The sequence below is a fragment of the Mastigoproctus giganteus genome, chromosome 10 (genome assembly GCF_048544385.1).
Source record: "Mastigoproctus giganteus isolate SK-2022 chromosome 10, ASM4854438v1, whole genome shotgun sequence".
In the NCBI taxonomy this organism is placed as follows: Eukaryota; Metazoa; Arthropoda; class Arachnida; order Uropygi; family Thelyphonidae; genus Mastigoproctus; species Mastigoproctus giganteus.
In genome coordinates, this window is record NC_143584.1 from 141,199,859 (window position 1) to 141,213,737 (window position 13,879).

Sequence of the window (13,879 nt, forward strand, 5' to 3'; positions counted from 1 at the left end):
TTCCCTGCTAGCAAAATTCTTATATATCATTGACAAAACCCCATGACCTGCCCTGGCAGCCTGTCTGCATTGCTCAGAGAACTTCATATCTGACTGCACAATTACTCCCAGGTCTTTTTCATTTTCTACCACCTTAAGTGTAGTACCACACAGTTGGTACGTTTCTCTGGGGTTACTTCTACCCATATGCAGTACTTTGCATTTGTCAAGGTTAAACTTCAGTTGCCACTTCTTAGCCCATCTGCCCAAATTATCTGGATCCTGTTGCAGTAGCACACTGCCATTACTGTCATTAACAACCCTGCCAACCTTTGTATCATCTGCAAACTTCGACATTAAGCCTGATATACCTTCATCAATATCATTGATAAATATACAAAACAACAGTGGACCTAACACCGAACCCTGTGGGACACCACTAATAACATTAGTCCAAGAAGAGCAGCACCCATTGATTACCACCCTCTGTCTTCTCGCACTTAACCATCCTTTTATCCATTGTAGCAACTTACCCTTAATACCATTCTGCTTCAATTTGTACAATAGTCTTCCATGCGCAACAGTGTCAAGCTTTCCTGAAATCCAAATATATGATATCAAAATTATTTTTTGCATCCAGTTTCTTTGTAACCACATCATAATATCCTGTCAAATTTGTCAGACAAGACTTTCTCCTAACAAACCCATGCTGTGTCTGAATTATTGCTGCAGTCTTGTCTAGATGATCTTGCAATGCATCTTTAACCAGTGACTCCATTATTTTACTCGGAACAGAAGTTAAACTAACTGCTCTGTAATTACTCGTGTCACCCTTCGATCCCCCTTTGTGAATTGGGGATACATTTGCACATCTCCAGTCGGTGGGAACCTCCCCTGAGTCCAAGGATGCTCTCATAATTATGGCTAAGGGTTTGCTTAGTTGCTTTGCTGCCTCCTTTAATATAACTGGATAGATCCCATACACCCCAAGTGCTTTTCTTACGTTTAACTTCAACAATTTCTCTTCCACTTTGCTCTCAGTTATTACAAGATCATTAAGCACCCTGCTACAATTTGATAACCTTCTGCCATTTTCAAACCTTAATAATTCCTCACGTGTGAATGTAGATGCAAAATACTCATTCAGTTTGTTTGCTATCTGAGCAGGATCATCAACAGTCGAACCATCGATGTCAAATGACCAATCAGATTCATCTCCTTCCTTTTAGAGTTTATATAAGTAAAGAAATCCTTGCTGTTTTTCTTAGCATCTTTTGCCAAGGATTTCTCGTAATCTGCCTTCGCCTGCCGAACCTCCTTTGTGACCTGATTACAGATTAACTTATATCTGCCATAGGCTTCTGAGTCGCTTGATAATTTATATGCATCCCATGCATTTTTCTTCTCTGTTACGAGTCTCATTAGTTCAGAAAGACAAATGATACTGAATCTGAAGAATAGTGATGGAGTACATATAAATATCAGAGAAGGCATAATTCACATAGTAGAAGACTACTATAAAGTATTATATAAGGAGCAAGGGAATGATGCCAGCAGTGGGGAAGATGGATCACAAAAGATGAACAGAAAATTCACTACACCATCATTATGGGGGACTTCAATGTTAAGGTTGGAAAGACACAAAACAGCACATAACTATAGGAAATTTTGGAATTGCTGAAAGATGTGAAAGACTTGTGGAATTTGCGGAATCTTGAGGAATGTCAGTAATGAACACTTTTTTTTTTTTTTTTTAAGAAAAGGGTGAAGAGGAAGTGGACCTAACATTAGTTGTTAAATGGACATGGGAAGAGCCCATTTGGGCTCTTCCCATGTCCATTTAACAACTAATGAAATTGACTTCATCCTCACTAATAGAAGATAAATTGTGAACAAGGTAAACGTTGGAAGTGATCACAGAATGGTAAGATGCACACTTGATATGGTGTAAGAAAAAGGAAAAAACTGACTCAAGTAAAATAATACGAAGGTCTTTCAGATAACAGAAGAGGAGAAAAAGCTGTATGTACTGGAACTTAGGAACAAGTTTGAGCTTCTGCAGACCTTTCACGACAAAATATTGACCAGGAATACAACTACTTTCTGAAAGTAGTAGTAGTGGCATGTGATGCAAGAAAGCAAATGTATGAGCTCATGCAGCATCGGCCAAAAAAAAAAAAAAAAAAATCACACCGTTCCCTCCAAATTGCCTGTCCAGTTCCTCCTTTAATTTATTTAACCTATCAACTTCCACAATGACAGATGGAAGTTTTCCTAGTCTAATGTCAGTTTAAATGTTACAAATAAATTGTATTTAAAGTATATTTCCTGCTACTGATTTGACATGGGGCTGAAGGAGAGTAGACTGGGGATGGGTGCGATGTGAATGAGTTCTTTCTGTTATATGGCAGAAAACCTGCTATATGGCAGAAAACACTACTGTCATGACCAATTACCATTATGGAAAAAGCTTGTACTATAAAATTTAGTTTATGAGCTTAGTTTGTAGTATATTCATTCTGTATGCATTTATATTTTAGCAAAGACATCATTACATGGTAGCTGGTCGAGGTTACAATAATAACTAAAAATTACCATAGTGAATGGCTGCCATGATTGAAAAATGTAATAGCTGCCATGATTGAAAAATGTAATAGCTGGATATGATATGCCCATAACAACATTTATGGTATTGTACATTATATAATATCTAAAGCCTATTCCCAGTTAACTTTGGACTGTCCTTCCATAGAACATAATTCTAAGCCAGGAATGGAATTAAGGACAGCTGGCATTAAACTGAATGGATTAAAAACACAATTTTACATATCTGAACAGAATTAAATTTGTTTTTAAAGAAAATATGATTTATAAAATCCCCCATAATTCACATGCATATATTTGCTGTCAGCAAAGGCTATAATATGGTCCCACCTTTCTTCAAGCTCAGAGGAGAACACAAGTGAACATGTTAAGGGTAGTGTTTCTTTGAACAGAAGAAATTTAGTCAGTTGCACAAATAAGAGAAAAAAGAAAATAATTAAAAGAAAACAATTGAATCAATCTCTTTTATGCTTTTATCATAAGTTCCACATAAAAATAAGTTTGGTGAATAACTAAATTTGGTGATTCGGTGTCAAGTAACAATTTCTAGAAAGCTTGAAGTTAGCTGGGACAAACTTTATTTGCAGTATACTCAAAAAAGATGTTTAAATATTAAAGATATTCGAAATCATCTCAAAAGCTTCACAGTGAATGAATATTAAACAATTATAGATAGCTAACTCTTGATTGTGAGTGTTGCCTAAAATGGTGAAAAATAAGTTTAAAAAAAAAAAAAAAAAAATGTTTAGAATGTGTTATCACTGTATGTATTTGTTTTATACTGTTGCATTTTTTCTTTTTCTTTTGAAGGGTGTAAAGAACCACTCCTTGTAAAATTTGCAGATGGCGGTGTAAAGAAGAAAAATCAGTATAAGAGTCAAGAACATAGGTTATGGCAAGAAAATGAGGTAATTTGTATCACTCTTGTTTATGTTGTAATTATCTTAACGTTATCAAAAATTCCCCTCGACGTGGGCACCTGTACGTGGTGAGGGGACCTCCCAGTGACGTTGCTGGACTTCCAGACTAGCATCACTGGGATCCAACGCCCACAGCCCAGGTTCCAGGCTTACATCAATGGAATCCGGCGTGTTTGCCGTGTGCTGCGACCCGTGGAAATTCGGAAAGGGATATCCTGGTGGTTGAGGGGCCCAGCTTCAATACACCACTTTGGCCCCTGCTTCGACAAGACGGGTGGTCCTGAAGGCCCGGCTAGGATCAATCGGCTAGTAGGCTCGCCTGCGAGGGTCAACCGTGTCAATGCCACGCCCCTACCCTCATGGTCCGAGGGACAGGATTCAGGCTGGCGGCGGTGCGGGTATAGTGTCTGGGTAGTCCTGGCGTTCCACTCCCGAGCGCATTTATTGCATGCCGGGTAGTGGGCGTCCCTTTGGGCTCCGTGGTGGGTGGGGAGCCCGGTCACTGAACAATTTAAAAATCTTCATTAATCCTGATAAACATATTCCTTCAGGGGCCCCAACCCGGTCCCTATCTGAAAATAATGACGGAGAGGCAGATAGCATTATTGCTACAAAGAGGCAGCGAACCGAACTACCATCAGGGCCTGTCCCAAGGTTCTTAATAATGCATTCCACCAATGAAACAACGATTGGTAAAATGTCACCCTTTTTTATACAAAAAGGGTTCGATGGGTTAGCAGGTACACCCAAGTCAGTTAAGAGGCTCCGTTCTGGGGACCTCTTGATTGAAACAAAAAATGACAGGCAGTCTGAACATCTACTCCGAGTAACATCAATCGGAATAATACCCATAACAGTGACACCGCACAGAACACTAAATTCATCGAGAGGTGTCATTTCGGAGTGGGACCTTCTCGACGTCACCGAGGAAATCTGCTCCGAACTAAAACCACTGGGAGTTACTGCCGTCAAGAGAATCATTGCGCGAAGGGATGGGAAAATTGTTAAAACCAGGAGTGTTATCCTGACTTTTAACTCTCCCAAACCTCCTGATGAGATTAAAGCTGGATAAATCAACTGTCCAGTACGTCCATACATTCCGAACCCTTTATGGTGTTTTAAATGTCAGAAGTACGGACATTCTCAAATGGCCTGCCGTGGAGTCCTTGCATGCGCCCGGTGCGGTGCAAAGGACCACGAAACAACAGCATGTTCAGCCACTAAACCCACCTGCATTAACTGTGAGGGAGAACATCCGGCCTATTCAAGGGCATGCCAGAGGTGGAAAGAAGAAAAAGAAATTCAACGGCTGAAGGCAGAGCTAAACATATCGTACTAGGAGGCAAGAAAAGCAGTGAAACTTCTTAACATCAAAAAACCTACCTACGCCCAGAAGGTAGCAGGGAGATGTTCGATTGGGACTCAGACGGACATGTCCGTCACTCCAAAAGAATCATTTACTCCCATTGCACGTTATCTTTTAAGCTCCCAAAAACCTGCACAGAAGGACCAATCAGCTGCCACTCCTATATCGATACCTCCTAATGCTCTACAAGTAACAAAAGCAAAAGAAAAGAATAAGAAAGGGGAAGTAACACCTAGTACCCAGGAAAACATGGATGTCGAGCAGAAGGAGGTACATGATGAGTCAGTTTTGGAACTCTTCGCTGAGGAAGAAATGGACACAGGACAGCGTCCATACTTCCCCAGGGAAGATAAATCCAAGACTGACAAAATTAAGCCCTCAGCACCTTGGAAGCCCCCTGATGGACCCACCAAGTCCAAATAATGGCTAAATTCCTACAGTGGAATTGTCGTGGATTCCGGCAAAATACTGACGACATCAAGGCACTCCTGCAAAAGCACAAACCAGTTTGCTTTTGCATACAGGAGACTTATTTAAAGGCAAATGATGACCCCACCATGCATAACATTACCATCATTCGTAAGGATAGAATTGTGGATGGTCCTGCCCACGGAGGAGTCGCAATCCTCGTCGGCAACCAGATCCCATTTCGGCCTTTGCAGCTTACAACTAGCATTGAAGCTGTAGCAATTCGCCTTACAGTGGGGTTCTTATTAACTGTCTGCTCTGTTTATTTGCCACCTGGGATTGACATCCCCCAGAAAGACCTTGATGATCTTATCATGCAATTGCCTTCCCCTTGTTTAATTCTTGGGGATTTCAATGGACATAAACTCTGTGGGGTAGTGCTGACATCAATGGAAGGGGACGAGTCATAGAGCATTTGCTCACTGACAGTGATCTCTCCCTCCTAAATGTGGGAACAAACACCTTCTTCCACATGCCTACCCGAACTTTCTCTGCCATTGATCTTTCTATCTGCACCCCTTCTCTCCTTCCGTAACTTGCTTGGGAGGTAGAGGAGAACCCATATGGAAGCGATCACTTCCCCGTGATAATCACCCTAACTAGTGGTAGACCGTGTCTTCCATTTAGTTTACCGCGGTGGAAGCTTGATCAGGCTGACTGGAATGCCTTTCAACATCTGGCAAATCTTGACATCGCTACAGTCAGTCAGGTGCCAATCAAGGATGCAGTCGTGTACGTCACAGAAACAATTGTCCAAGCAGCTGCAATTGCAATCCCAAAATCATCTAGCCGGTTCCCACTATTTCCGAAACCTTGGTGGAATTCCAAATGCACAGCAGCAAAAAAAGCACAAAACAAAGCGTGGAGGATATTCCGCCGATATCCCACAACTGAAAATTTAATAACATTTAAACGTGCACGTGCGAAAGCGCATTATGTACGACGTCAGAGCCAAAGGAAATCTTGGATTCGTTTTACATCTTCCATAACTCAGGCTGCTAGCTCAAAAGTAGTCTGGGATAAGATCCGGAAAATGAAGGGAAAATATCCACCATGCCCTTCTGTGATCCTCGAGCATAACAGATATCCAATTGCAGATCGAACTGCAGTTGCAAATACTCTAGGGGAAACATTTGCAAAAATCTTTGCAATAACATCTTTTCCCGCAGAGTTTTTGGCCCTGAAAGAGAAAAATGAGAAAAACCCCCTGAACTTCTATTCAAAAGGGCTTGAATCGTATAACAAGCCCTTTTCACAGGAGGAGTTAAATGCTGCACTCTTTCTCACGCACGCAAGTGCTGTGGGGCCCGATGACATCCACTACGAAATGGTAAAACACCTCACACCACAATGTAAGGATCACCTTTTAATTCTGTTTAACAGAATATTTCTTAATAAACAATTTCCGGATTCCTGGCGGAAGGCAATTGTTCTTCCCTTCCCAAAACCAGGAAAGGATCCTAGAAATCCAAGTAACTACCGTCCTATTGCTCTGACAAGCTGTTTGTGCAAGATCCTGGAAAGAATGGTAAATTCTCGCCTGGTATGGTATTTAGAAACAAATGGTCTGCTTTCCAGGACACAGTGCGGCTTCCGAAGAAATAGATCCACTCTGGATCATTTAATCCGATTGGAAACGTCCATTCGTGATGCTTTTATTAAATCCGAGCATTTGGTAGCAGTTTTCTTTGATATTGAAAAAGCGTACGACACAGCCTGGCGATTTGGGATTTTAAGCCGGAAGCCGCACTGTGTCCTGGAAAGCAGACCATAACTTTGGTCTTAGAGGTAACCTTCCTCTTTTTATTAAAAATTTTCTTTCGAATCGCCAGTTTCAAATCCATTTAGGATCCACCCTCTCTCGAGTTTTCTCTCAGGAAGAGGGAGTCCCACAAGCATCCGTTCTAAGTGTCACGCTTTTCGCAATCAAAATAAACTCTATCGCAGAACAACTTCCACCCACTGTAAACAATGCCCTCTACGTTGATGACTTTGCTATATTTTGTCATTCATGCAATATGAGGGTCATTGAAAGGCAACTGCAGAAAACCATTGACCATCTTACAGCTTGGTCTTTGGCTAATGGGTTCAGATTTTCATCACAGAAGACTGTTTGTGTACACTTCTGTCGCAAACGTAATCTTCATCCTGACCCAGAATTAAGGCTTGGGCAAAATAACATCCCAGTTGTAGCAGAATTCAAATTCCTTGGACTTATTTTCGATAAAAAGCTGACATTCTTACAACATATTCGTCAGCTGAGGACAAGGTGTGTCAAAGGGCTTAACATTCTTCGTGCCCTTTCGTCAACCTCATGGAGCGCAGATCGTGCTACCCTTCTTCGTCTCTACCGGGCACTTGTCCGTCCCAAACTCGACTATGGGTCTCAGGTCTATGGTTCTGCTAGAGATAGTGCACTTCGGTGGTTAGATCCAATCCACCATCAAGCCATCCGGACAGCCACTGGAGCATTTCGCACATCTCCTGTCCAAAGCCTTTACGTTGAAGCAAATGAACCATCTCTGTCTCTTCGATGTAAGCAGTTGTCCTTACAGTACGCCTTCAAATTAAAATCCCTGCCCGATCATCCCACGTGGCCATCCGTTTTTGAGCCGCGCTGGGAAAACCTCTACAACACCCGTCGGACTGCCAACAAACCTTTTGGTATTCGCATTCAAGGGCTGCTGAATGAGCTGAACTTGACGGTAGACAACGTTGCCCAGTCACCAAGGCAATTCTTTCCACCCTGGCATGCTCATTTTCCAACTTGCGACTTCTCCCTTAAGATCTGGGAGAAGGCTACTACACCGCCATCTGTCTACCAGCAACTCTTTGCATTACATCGACAGCAGTATTCTGACTTTCTGCCAATCTATACAGATGGCTCAAAGTTAGAATGTCATGTGGGATCTGCTGTTGTGTTCCCTCACAAAACATTATCCTATAAGATCCCACAAGAAACTAGCATCTATACTGCAGAGTTGCATGCAATACAAACAGCCCTAGATCACATTAAAAATCGCGACTACCAGAGGTATATGATTTACTGCGATTCATCGAGCTTGTTACAGGCTCTGGTATCGGTGAGTTTTAACCCTCATCCGATCCTGTCCAGGATCCGGCAGATTCTTTTTTCTCTCAAGAAATTAGAATTCGATATTCGCTTTTGCTGGATCCCAAGCCACATTGGGATCCGGGGAAATGAATCGGCTGATGCTGCTGCCAAATCAGCCATTTCCCTGGATAATCATTGCCTGTCAGTCCCCTATACAGACTACAGGCAAATAATACGTTCTAAACTGCTTTCCCAATGGCAAGATTCTTGGCACGGACAGACCACAAATAAATTACATCACATCAAGCCTGTAATTTCGCAATGGCAGTCCAATCTACGCAGGGTCCGAAGAGAGGAAGTTGTTCTTGCTCGGCTGCGCATAGGTCATAGTCATCTAACCCATTCCTACTTGCTGAGGGCGGATGACCCACCTATGTGCGAGATGTGTAATGTTATTTTAACCGTCCGTCATATTTTAATAGAATGTCCTGTTTTTATAGAAGCCCGACGCTTGTATTTTACCGCTTTTAATAATTTGACTGAGCCATTTACACTCAATCAGATTATAGGTGACAGACACAATATGTCTAACGTTTTTAATATTTTACAATTTATTAAATTTTATACAAAGATCTAAGTTTTATGCTTTTACTTTTATACCTTTTTAACACAATAATTGTTTGACGTGGTAGCCTTGGCTACCAAAATGTTTAATAGCATTTTAAAATTTGACTTGGCGCATTATGGGCTTAGCTGCCAATGCGCCATAAAAAAACCAAACCAAACGTTATCAAAAATTCATTTAGCTTCTTGTTTTCTTTCCCTTTTAAAATGTGCTGATCATGCTCTAGATTGAAATCAGTGTTATTTTGATGTTGAAAGAGGCATAGTATGTGATAGATTATCATAACTGAATTAAAGAAATAAAAATGCTATCAAACACATGTAATGGTTTTAGATATTTATTGAAGTGTTACACTATGAACTACTTATAAATTAACTTGTATTTTAAACTTGGTCTAAATTTATTACTTGACAGGTCTTCTGGAAGTTCAGAACTTTCAGGATGATCCTAATCACAAAAGTTCGCTAGTGACCTACAATGCATTGTCCTGAGTGCAAATACAGCTTTCACTGATGACAATTGTGGAGCTGGGGGGAGGGGATTTCACATGAATTACTTTCAAAGTATTAAATATTGTATCAACATACACTATTTAGTCTTGTAAAATTTCAAGAAATAATAGTTTTACTAGTTCTTGTTTGCTGTCCCAGTCATTCATAGTATAAATCAGTAAACAAACCTGTTTCACAAATTACAGTCCATTCTGGTTATTTGGGACACGTCGGGACTAGTGCATTTTGGCCCGATTAAGCGGCTGCCCCAATTATCCGAAGTTTCACATAAATAGTTAAAAATACAATGTGCCCCCCACCCCACAATTGGTTCACTGTACAATCAAATCACATTACGACGAACTCAACATAGTAAAGTACCGTTCACTATACGATGTGCAGTAAGCGCCGGTCATTGTGATCACGTTTGCGAACTGAATTTTAATTCTATTAAACAGCAATTCTAATGAGCAAAAGTAGGAGGAAATTTATCCACAGGCATAAAAGTAAAGATATATTAAGCACAATTTTACCTTTTATTACTTTACCAATTAAAAAATTAAATGATACATGAAAATCGGAAGAATATATGTGATAATCGGAATAATTAATATGTACTGTAATATGTACATACTAACTAGTTGACATTTCTGTTCACTGACATTTGTGGTTGGGGGTTAAAACTTAAAACAGTAAAAAGATAAGCAATCAATAACAAAGAACACGGCACACACAAATTGCAAGTAACACAATACATGCAAGTGAGAATAGAGTAACGAGTTACAAAGCTTTAAAAATAGGAATGAAGAGAAGATCTGAAAATATAATTTTTTTTATATGATTGAAGATTTCATGGAAGTGTAAACACGTTTCACCATAATAACCCACAGAATTCCAGCTGTTGGTGTTATCGCAAATTCAGTAAGATCGAGTTTACTGTCCGTTTATGATAGATTTCACTAACAGAAAAGCCCAATAAACAGGTGACTGCTAATTGTTTTATGGTTGCGACCTCCAGAATTTCGACCGAACCACGTGGTACGGTCGGAGACAATCACAGGGTAATCTCCAGTGTTGTGGTCTCCTGCCCCGATTAAACGGCATGCTGTCCTAATTAAGCAAAGTAAACCCTGGCTATTTTCTCAATTGGTTTCTGTTTTTAAGATTTTCCCCAAATAAACGGCTGCCCCGATTAACTGATGGCCCAAATAACCAGAATCCACTGTATTTGCAAAGTAAAGAGTATGTTCCCACATGGAAGGAAATTTTAATGTTCAATTACAGACATAAAACAAAAATTCACTTTTAGAGGATTTTTTTTTTTTTTTAGTGAAAAGAATTTCACTTTTAAATGATTCACAAAGCAGATTCATACATCAGCTGGAAATACTGTGACTTGATGCCAAAGTTTTACTGTCAGTGACTATTACAGGTGTAAAACTTCGGCATCAACTCACAGTAACATAGAAAAAGACATCCAACAAGGAGACACAATCTCCCCAAAAGCCTGTTTAGAAGAAATTTTTTGCAAGCTAAATTTGGATAATAAAGGGCTCAAGGTGAATGGAGATTACCTGAATTACTTAATATTTGCAAACGATATCATTCTCTTTGCCAATGATCTGGAAGAATTTCAGCAAAACATTGAAGAACTGCAGCATGGAAGCAAGAAGTTTAGTTTGAAGATGAATATCAAAAAAATGATTTTCTTTGGTCTCTGAAATTTGTTGACATTTATGTTCAACAAATTTACCAGACATCAAGAACTAGAAGTGGAAATGTATGTTTATCTTGGATGAGAAATTTGAACTGATGGAAATTACATAGTGCATAAAATTGGGATGGCAAGCATTTGGAAAGCTTAATATAGTCAAAATGTTTTTGATCAATGTATCCTCTTTGTCATAACATATGGTTGTGAAACATGGACTTGAAATGCCAAAGCTTTACAAAGATTGAGGGTCACAGAGAAGTATGGAGCACCGAATTTTGAACATAACCAAAATAGACCAAAAAATGTCCATGGATTTGCCAACAAACCAGGGTCTGTGACATCACTGAAAGAACAAAGTGCTTAAAATAGAAATGAGCAGGTCACATATCATGAAGAAGATGGACCAAATGAATTTTGAAATGGATACCACTACTCTAGACACTCAAGAAAAAGGCCAAAAATGAGGTGGATTGATGAAATTGTGAAATTTGCTGGTGTTCAATGGCAACAGAAAGCACAAAAAAAACAAAAAAAACCCACAATTGCTGGAGGAGGCCTTCATCTTGCAGCAGATTGGCAATGGCTGAAGATGATGGTGATGATGAAGATTAATTTGAGGACAATAAATTTTCAAAGTTGTATACCTTATATTATGTCCTGAATATTCAGATATACAAAAAAAGTTGGAGAACTGCCGCAATTATATACTATGGATTAGCAAACTCAAAACTCGTGTAATAAATTTACTCTGGCATAGGGTCTCACCAGTGAGACCACTGTGCCACAGTAGATATGGACCATTTAAATATTAAAATTTGAAAGGTCCGTGTACAGGTGACCCCCCCGCTTAATGCTGATAATTCGTTCCGTAAAAACAGAGCGCTAAGTGAATCCGCGCTAAGCGAGCGCCGCATTCCCATAAGGTAAAATATATGTATTTGTGAGTTGCGGTCGGTGCCATATAATATTTCCTAATCAATAATATAAACGGTAGTGAAAAGATGCACAAATGTCGGTCCAAATATTTAATATTCAAATATTTGTACATATAAAATATTCTGCGTTACATACGTATATAATTATGTGGTAACTACTTACGTATCAAAATTAAACTTAAAAATTCCAATTAAAATCATGAATTTAATTGATCTAAATTGATTTAATATAATTGATGAATTTAATCATGAAAAATGAGTTGATTTTGGGTTGAACTTTGGCCCTCTTCCAAATAAACTAAAAGGGGTATTAATTTTAAATACCCCGCAGCATTACCACCCAACAATAAAGTTAACCGATCCTTCGCCGCTTTGAAACCTGGAATGTTTTTTCTTCTTTCAATATGAAACTTCTTTTAGGCATTCGTTTCCACAAAAGTGCTGCTTCATCTATGTTAAAAACTTGTTGAGAAGTACAGTATAACACATAATACCCTTCTTCAATAATTTTAACAAGTTCTTTTTTGAAAGTTTCGGCTCCTTCTGCACTTGCGGCTTCTCCCTGGATTTTAAATCTATTCAACCAGCCCTTACCAGTTTTAAATGGTTCCACATTTTTTTTTTCTTTAATAATATTTAACTTAACTGAATTCTGCATTGGATATTATTTTCAATAAAATTAATTAGTCTTTCCATTTCAATCCTAATAGCCGGCCTAGCCCTAGTTGCTTGCAGCGGAATAGCTATCTTTCCCGCTGCTAAAATTAATTCTTTATTTTTTTTTTTTTTATAATTGTTCTTATAGTTAAACTTGCAAGTCCTAAATTATGGCACACATCCGCTTGTCGTTGACCGGAATCGCTTCGCTTCAAAACATCTAATTTAATTTTCAAATTCAATCTTTTTCTTACATTTATAGTCTTCGTACTGCTCTCAGACATTGTTGCTTTTTCATTCTTATCGGCCATTATTAACTCTTCGAAAATGTAACTGCGTTGATTGCATTAATTATGATTCAATGTTCGAGTAAACTGTCCGTTACGCACGATGTCTAATACTGTACTGAGTGATGACTAGACTTCGGATAAATGCATATAATGCAAATATTACAAGCAATAAACTTGATCATTTTTTAAAATGTTGATCTCGAAACTACGTAACAAGTCACTGTACTGCAATTAAATTAGCGTGCGAGAAAATTTCTCAAGTCGGCGTGGGAAATGTTTTAATGCTGTTTTGCTATTCGTTTTCAAGCTGTCAACTCCATCAAATGAAACGATTTCGTTAAATATGCCAAAAATGCAATCTGTAAAAGAGCGTTATAGTGATCTGTGACAGCGTTATAGTCAAATACGGGTTATAATTTAAGAACATCGTTATAGCGAACCGCGTTATAACGGGGGCCTGCTGTATAGTGTTTCCATAAAGTCCCTTGTGCACTTTAAAACTGCAATAACTTGGTTCTGTAGGAGATAGAAACAATCTGTAAAATATATTTGAAAGTAACTTATTCTAGATTTTACGCACAAAAAAATAATTACAGGTAACCCTCGTATAACACTTTAGGTTCCTATAAAATCTCGTGTAGTGTGAAACTGTTGTACAGAACTAATAACCAGTACAAAAAGGGGGGTTATGTTCCAAAAGCTAACAAAAATACACTTTTTTTTTTTTTTTTATATCACTATTGGAAACTTAATTTTATTAAAAATAGTAATAAAT

At 38.9% G+C, this 13,879-nt stretch overlaps 1 protein-coding gene across 1 annotated transcript in view; it reads left to right on the forward strand.

Annotated features, from left to right (window-relative positions):
- LOC150079323 (protein alan shepard-like) overlaps positions 1–13,879 on the forward strand; it is a 199,744-nt gene that overhangs the window by 137,253 nt on the left and 48,612 nt on the right. Inside the window, exon 7 of the mRNA XM_090382669.1 lies at positions 3,394–3,491. Within this exon, the coding sequence (XP_090238795.1) occupies positions 3,394–3,491 (98 nt within the window). The remainder of the gene's footprint in view (positions 1–3,393; positions 3,492–13,879) is intronic.